This window comes from Cicer arietinum, chromosome 6 (genome assembly GCF_000331145.2).
Source record: "Cicer arietinum cultivar CDC Frontier isolate Library 1 chromosome 6, Cicar.CDCFrontier_v2.0, whole genome shotgun sequence".
NCBI lineage: Eukaryota > Viridiplantae > Streptophyta > Magnoliopsida > Fabales > Fabaceae > Cicer > Cicer arietinum.
In genome coordinates this window covers 11,736,949-11,744,555 of record NC_021165.2, presented here as the reverse complement: position 1 = coordinate 11,744,555, position 7,607 = coordinate 11,736,949, and the positions used below count along the sequence as shown (strand labels likewise).

General features: G+C 25.6%; 1 protein-coding gene across 1 annotated transcript; it reads right to left on the bottom strand.

Annotated features, from left to right (window-relative positions):
- Positions 1-1,383: 1,383 nt before the first annotated feature.
- On the bottom strand, positions 1,384-3,697 carry LOC101491469 (oxoglutarate-dependent flavonoid 7-O-demethylase 1-like). The gene is made up of 4 exons (XM_004504546.4): positions 3,393-3,697; positions 3,066-3,310; positions 2,659-2,983; positions 1,384-1,808 (listed from the first exon to the last, which is right to left on the bottom strand). Exons 1-4 carry the CDS (start codon positions 3,657-3,659, stop codon positions 1,545-1,547), a joined length of 1,101 nt encoding a protein of 366 aa, XP_004504603.1. The 5' UTR covers positions 3,660-3,697; the 3' UTR covers positions 1,384-1,544.
- Between the last annotated feature and the right edge of the window lie 3,910 nt (positions 3,698-7,607).

Below are 7,607 nucleotides of genomic sequence, written 5' to 3'. Positions count from 1 at the left end.
CACCAAGATATACATGTTCAACCTCAATTACTTGGGACTTACGTCACAGGCAAAACGACAAGACAATTCACTATGAGTATTTGAATTTATAAGATAAAGGTCTCTTCATTTGTAATTGTCTAATATTTATCACGGTTGAGAGTACATCAATATTAGTTTCTTCTTACAATCTCTTATCTTCCTTAGTCACTTTTCTGATTTCTATGAATCCTTTTGATAATTGCATATACCTCTTTTTCACCATCTTATTTCATGCTACTATGCAACAAATGCATTTGCATTTATTTATAGTATTCTAAGCAAATTAGTGTAACTAATTATAATACTTTTTAATAACTAAATTCACCAAATTCAGTTATAACAAATATTAAAGTATAACCAACTCTAGTTAGATGATTTGAGACATATTTTCACATAGTATTTTAACTCAAATATAGTACAATATTGGTGCGAATTGATATTTGACTCGTTAGTAATTAATTTTCTTATCTTCTTGTAGAACACGATGTGAGAGACGGATAAATGAAAATAAAACGGCTATTTTTTACTAATCATGATAAGTCAAAAGAAAATAATTCACACATGCAATCGACAAGATTGTACAACATAAGAATTGTGGTATTAATTAAGTTTTCAATGCAATATTAATTAGTTTTAAAATTATGTCTTCCGATTAATATTAGTCATACTCATTTAATTCAAATTAAGTCGATATTAGTGTCACTCATGTAATACTAAGCTACATCCAATTACAACAAGGTGATATTAGCTAATTTTTAATGTATTTTTCTTAGTAGACAAAATTACACTACAAATCTTTTATTTTAATTATCATCTATTTAATCACACTTAATTAATTTAAAAATCATTTCACAATTTTTAAAAAAAAATTAACTGCAATTAAAATTTTTTCGCTTAGAAAATTTTCAAAATTTGTTTTTCTTGAAAATAAAATAAAAAATATCAAAAAAAAAAGTTTTGAAGAAAACCAAAAATATTTTAAATCATTTTTTTTTTTGAAAATTTCTGAGAAAAAGTTGAAAATTTTTTTTTTTCGTAAAATATTATAACTTTTTTACTTGAAAATTTTTTTCCAAAAGAATTTTGAATTTCTTTTGAAAAGTAATCAAAAAAATTTACATCTATTTTTCTTATAAAAAATCAAATTTTTGTTTCAAAATTCTTTTTTCCGAAAAATTAGTTCAAAATCTATTTAAACTAAAAAATTATTCAAAATATTAAAATAAGTTATATTTATAAACCAATTTCAAACTACATTGAACTTGACTCAAACCTGATTTTTAAAAACTAAATTAATCAATTAATGTAGTTCAATTCGATCCAATTTTTACATCATAAACATATCTGAGACTAGCCAAGTGATAAGAAAAAAAATGAGTTATCTTTATTTTTGTAGTATACATAATCAAATTATTAATAAAGGTTCATAAATATTTGTTCACACTTCACCCCTTATAGCATCTAGTAGCACATGATATACAACATGCTAAAACACATTAATATATTCATAAGATAGTCAACTCTTAATCTTTTATATCAAAACCTTTAATCCTCATTCTCTCCAAGTTTGTCTTCCCATCGAGATTTCGAGAAAAAAAGTATTTGTTGTAATCTTCCATCAACAAGGTTTTGAATAAAGGTGGATTTTCAGAACTTATTAAACTCTTTGCAGGACCAACCTCTGCTTCAAATTTGGGGTTGAAGAACATACCAATAGAAAATCTTTCCTTTTCTTTGTTTACTGTAACCCTATGTTCTATGCTGCTGTACACTCCATTGCTTACAATCTGTAAAATCACCAAAAGTATGAGTTACATATTCATTTTGAACGCCCATGTGTCTTTCACAAATTTTGTCTTAAATATATATACTTTTTTCATATATATATATATATATATATATATATATATATATATATATATATATTTTTTTTTTTATTTTTTATTTTTTAATTCTTGTAAAACATTTCTTTTACTCCTAATACCTATAATATTTTTGTTAGATCACCTCTATTAATCTCTATAGTTAACTCAAAACTCATGTGGGTACATATTAAATTTTTTAATGACTTTTATATATATCTTTAAAATATTATATTACATATCATAGACTTTCACCATATATAACATGTGATGGAATTCGATAGTGTCATTTATTCACCACATTCTTGCACGACATTTTTAATAGTTTTCTTCTTTTACATAATAAAAATAAAGTTTAATTTTCATGCATTAAAAAAATTTACACATTCAACACATCATAATTATAAAAAAAAAATTAAATATTATTAATTATTTAAAAATTATAATTGATTGATAGTATAAATATAAATTTTTTATTATAAGAGAAAACAAAATGGATGTAGTCGTTGACAAATAAAATTTGTTTCCAATAAAAAAATTGCAGAGAGGAGTATATTGAATGGCACTAAAAGTAATGGCATTAATACATCATGACATACAAGTTATATAGCATTATCTTTGTGATAGAATAATGGTATGACTTACCACACCGCGATTGATTGAAAATGGTTTTATTTAGTTTGATAAATAAATATATTGACATAGTAGGACCAAATTGAATAAAGCACGTGTTAGAAAGAAAAACATGAAGAAAAAAAAAGAGAAATAAAATTACCTCCATAATATCTCCAATATTAATTACAAAAGCATCTGGAAGAAAGGTAATAGGAATCCAAAGACCATTTTTCTTGATCTCTAGTCCTTCAACACCATTAGCTTGATTAAGGATGGTTATGCCAGAGCCATCAGAGTGAGGGTTGATTCCATCAACAAGGTCTGGTTGTGGACATGGTGGATAGTATGTCATCCTCACTGATTGATTTCCATCATCAAATATCTTCTCCACTTCTTTCATATCCATCTTAATAGCTTTTCCTAATAATCCAAGAAGTGTCATGCCAAGCTTTTGCAATTTTGAGATATATGTCTCCAAGGTATCCCTTCACATATATGCATACAAAAATATTATTAATATTGGACCGTTAATTAATGTTAAAAACTATGATATAGAAATTTAAGTACCTTAGTGATGGTGGGAGTTGAGGAAAAAGATTTGGTTTTCTTCTTTCAATAGGATTTGTAATCATGAAGAATCTATCACCCCAATCAAGTTTTTGACCTCCACATCTAATTACAGTTCCATATCCTTGAAAATCCCCTTGTTTTAGTTGGTATTTTCTTTTCTCTTCTAATGGAAGCTTGAAAAAATTCCCAATCTCAAGTTTTAGCTTCTCAAGCAATTCAGAGCTAACACCATGGTTCACCAACTGCATTAAGTTGCAACATTATTATTTTTAATAGTAAATATTAGTAATTTGTTAAAGAAAAATTGCAGGGGAAGTTATAAACCTGAAAAAAGCCCCAATCTTTGCATGCTGAGTGCAAGTTGTGAAGTTGTATTCCATCATCACATAGCAAGGTTTGAAAGTCAAAGATGGGAATTGTTGGTAAGGGATTGGTTTCATCATTTGATAGAATGGAAGGTTCTTTATTTGATCGAATAAAATATTCTGGTATTCCCATTATTTCAGGTTTATTGATCACTTCATCCATCACACCAAGAAAAGAATTAGGAGTGCTCCTAAAGACACTATTACCCTCCTCAGATAATGCCATCTTCAGCTCTGAATGCCAATCAAGGATATACAATTAGCTATTTATATATGTATGCACCATCATTTATAATGCAACGTATTTATCTTTGGACCCGTTCTTCAAGATAAATTAAACTATATTATTCTAAATATCAAATGTGGATATTATTGACTATGACTAATTAAACAATGCCAGCCCATCATGGGAATATTAATTTGCTTTCAATTGTAAAATTTTACATTAATGTCTTATGAATTTTTATTGAATACCGTTATCTTTATAAATTTCAAAAACACATTAAATAATTTTACGTTGAGTAAAATTTAAAGTGAATAATTTGTATTTTATAAACATATAGTCCAACATTTTTTTTTTAGTAAATTTCAAGGTGAAAAGATTTGTACCAAATTGAAAACGTTTTTATTTTTGTCAAGCATGAAAAAAATTATTGATGAATAAAAAGAGAAAAAAAATAAGAACAAAAGTATGGTAGGATAAAATAAAAGCAAAACAAATTTAAAACCGCCTATACAAGAGAACTGTAATATTATGCCTTTAGAGAAAGCTGTATTTGTTTCCCAAGATGATATCTTTGTAATTTAGATGTCCTCAGAGTAAACTCATTATCAACAGCAGTATCTTGAAGTGAGATAACGTCATTATCTAAATTAATTTTATATCTACCTTCCAAATACTTGAAGAGTGTTTTCATATCATGCATAACATTGGGATTATAATTTATAACTTCTTTAACCATGTTATCTTAGACCTATTCATCGAAAAAAGTATCAACTGAATCCAAAGATTCATTTTCTTCTTCATTCCTCAATAATAGTTGTTTATAATAGATGTTGCATGCATCAATATTTATAATATATTCAATAAATGGAGAGTTTGTAATACGATTACTTATATTATCTTTGTACGTCACTTGTGTAAACTTCAGCAATATTATGAATCATCGTTATTGTCTTATTTAACGCCACATAAATCTATTTTGATTTGTGCGAACTATATTTTATATTTGATTTAATTGCAGTTTTGGTCCCCCTATTTTAGCTGAATGCGAAAGTAGTTTCTCCATTTTATTTCTCTCCAGTTTTGGTCCCTCAAACATAATTTTGGTCCAAAACTTGATGAAATTTCATTTTTTTTGTATTAATTTAAGTCACACTATGCCTCAAGATCTCATTTGCAACAATTGTACCTGAAATCTATGATCATAAATGGTGTAGTACAACTTTAAAAAATGAAATTTCATCAAGTTTTGAACTAAAATTTTGTTTGGATGACCAAATTAATTTAGGGAGAAACAAAATAGGAGGACTATTTTCGCAATTCAGCTAAAATAAGGAGACCAAAATTGTAATTAAACCTTTACATTTTTACATGTTTCTTGGTAGGACATATATGCATCTACATTATGTGTTTGTGTTGCCAATATTGTGAAAGACAATAATGCAAAAGGATAGTAGTTTTTCAAACTTTAGGTCCATGTTAAAACTTTAACTTTTCATTTCAACAAGAATATGGTCACGAAGGTTACTCATGAGGTCACATCTGTTAAAACTAAAACATAATGCCTAAATGATGTAATACATTTGAGACAGACGGGACGTTAATCTAACTAAACAGGTTGATATGATGACAACTTTAATCAAACCTATTGAGACAAAACTGGTGGAGAAGAACCCGTGCGAAGAAGTGGAGTGTATACAATTGTAATCAAAATGTATAAAATATTATATTTGTGATTGTAAACAAACACAATTATGAGTTATCTTTTGATTTGCATAAAGATCGTATTTTATGTAAGAATTACTTCTTTATTCTTTTTATATTTTAAAATTTCCTTCTAGTATTTCGTTGACTGGATTTACAAATTGTTAAATTGGCTTCAGCTTTTGTTCAAACGTTGCTATCAAACTGTCACCGTTTTTTTTTTGGATAAAAATAAACGTTGCCTTTAAACTCAAGAAACACGCACGTGAAAATTATGGGTTATTCTAGATGAAATACTTTTTTTTCTTCTCGAAATACGTTTTTTTTAATCATGAAATACGTTAATTTATAAAGTTTAGACTGGACAGTCCTTGAAAATAAAAATATAATAAATGAAAAACAAGGATATTTTGACATCTTTTACATGAAAATTAATAAACGAGGTTGAGAAATACAATGTTTTCAAAATTAAATAACACGTCATAATGTTTAAAATATTATATTTGTGATTGTAAACAAACACCATTATGAGTTATCTTTTGATTTGCATAAAGATCGTATTTTATGTAAGAATTACTTCTTTATTCTTTTTATATTTTAAAATTTCCTTCTAGTATTTCGTTGACTGGATTTACACATTGTTAAATTTGCTCCTGCTTTTGTTCAAACGTTGCTATCAAACTGTCACCGTTTTTTTTTTTTTGGATAAAAATAAACGTTGCTTTTGAACTCAAGAAAGACGCACGTGAAAATTAAGGCTTATTCTAGATGAAATACTTTTTTTCTTCTTGAAATACGTTAATTAATTTATAAAGTTTAGATTGGACAGTCCTTGAAAACAAAAATATAATAAATGAAAAACAAGGATATTTTTATATCTTTTACGTGAAAATTAATAAACGAGGTTGAGAAATACAATGTTTTCCAAATTAAATAACACGTCATACACTATATTTGGATTAAAATTAGTTTCTAACTTAAAAGTTTGTCCTCTACTATCTGTTAAAAAAATGAACATTCAACTTATAATCTCAAAATACCCCATTTGTATTCATTTTTCATTTGCCAACCCATTGCCATTTTTTTCTCTCTTATATCTATTTTATTCTTTTGCCTAACTATTAGGCCATAGTACCTTTTACTTTTTCAGTTCAAAAGTACAACCTCGTGCATTTCATAAATACACAATTTCACGATTTTCACGATATACACGTTGTCTCTAATGAATGCAATCATATCCAAACAAATGATTGTTTACCTTTTATTTATAATGTATGCTATGAAGAAAATCAATACTATCGTTTTTTTTTTTTTTTATATTTTAATTTCCTCTGATAATTTTATTTTCTATGATATTTTTGTTTTCTTTGATAATTTCTTTATCTAATATTATTATAATAGTGAGTGATTTGTTCGTTATATTTTATATTATTTCATTTATTTTATAATGAGTAATTTGTTAGTAAAAAATATATCAAAATAATTTTTTTTTTCAATTTTAAATATAATATTAATTCTTTTTTATAATACAATTGATTTAATATTACTTGCATCACTCCTAAATCAATATATTTCACTTGCGTTTATTATAAGAATGATGAATATATCAATAATTGATAATATAATAATAATGATGATAATTTAATAAAAATAAATATTTTTTTTATTTAAACATGTACCGTAATATATGTAAAATATCAAATAAACCAATTATTATAAAATGAATTGAGCAGTATAATTACACTAACATAAGATTAAAAAAAGTTATTTTCATAAAGTGTTTTTTACATAAACTATTTTTTCTTTTCTTTTCTAAAACATAAACTATATATTTAATCAATGATGTGTTATCACATTATTATTTAATGTATTTGAAAACACATAATTTGTCATATATTTATTAAGGGGTATGTAAACCCATTATTAGACACATAACATAAACCAGAAGAAGATAATATATGTAAGGGTCAACCTAGCCGCTCTATGATCACTTTCAATTCATTTCTATTTATCTATTTATTTTTCCTCATCCTTGGGGAGGTGGTTCAGAGTCATATTTTTTCTTGAATTTACTTATGAGAATTTTTTATTTATTTAAATAATTAATTTTCATATAGATATAATATATCTTCACCCACTATGATAAGTAAATTATATATTTAAATAACTGAATGAATTATTGTCAAAAAAATGCAAGCTTATTTTATTTTAATTATGAAACATAAATTATATATTTATATATTTGAG

Coding starts and splice junctions, on each gene's coding strand:
- LOC101491469 (XM_004504546.4), bottom strand. CDS start 3,659: ATGGCATTATCTGAGGAGGGTAATAGTGTCTTTAGGAGCACTCCTAAT. Junction 2,984..3,065: donor CAACTCCCACCATCACTAAG/GTACTTAAATTT, acceptor ATATATGTGAAG/GGATACCTTGGAGACATATA. Junction 1,809..2,658: donor ATATTGGAGATATTATGGAG/GTAATTTTATTT, acceptor GTGATTTTACAG/ATTGTAAGCAATGGAGTGTA.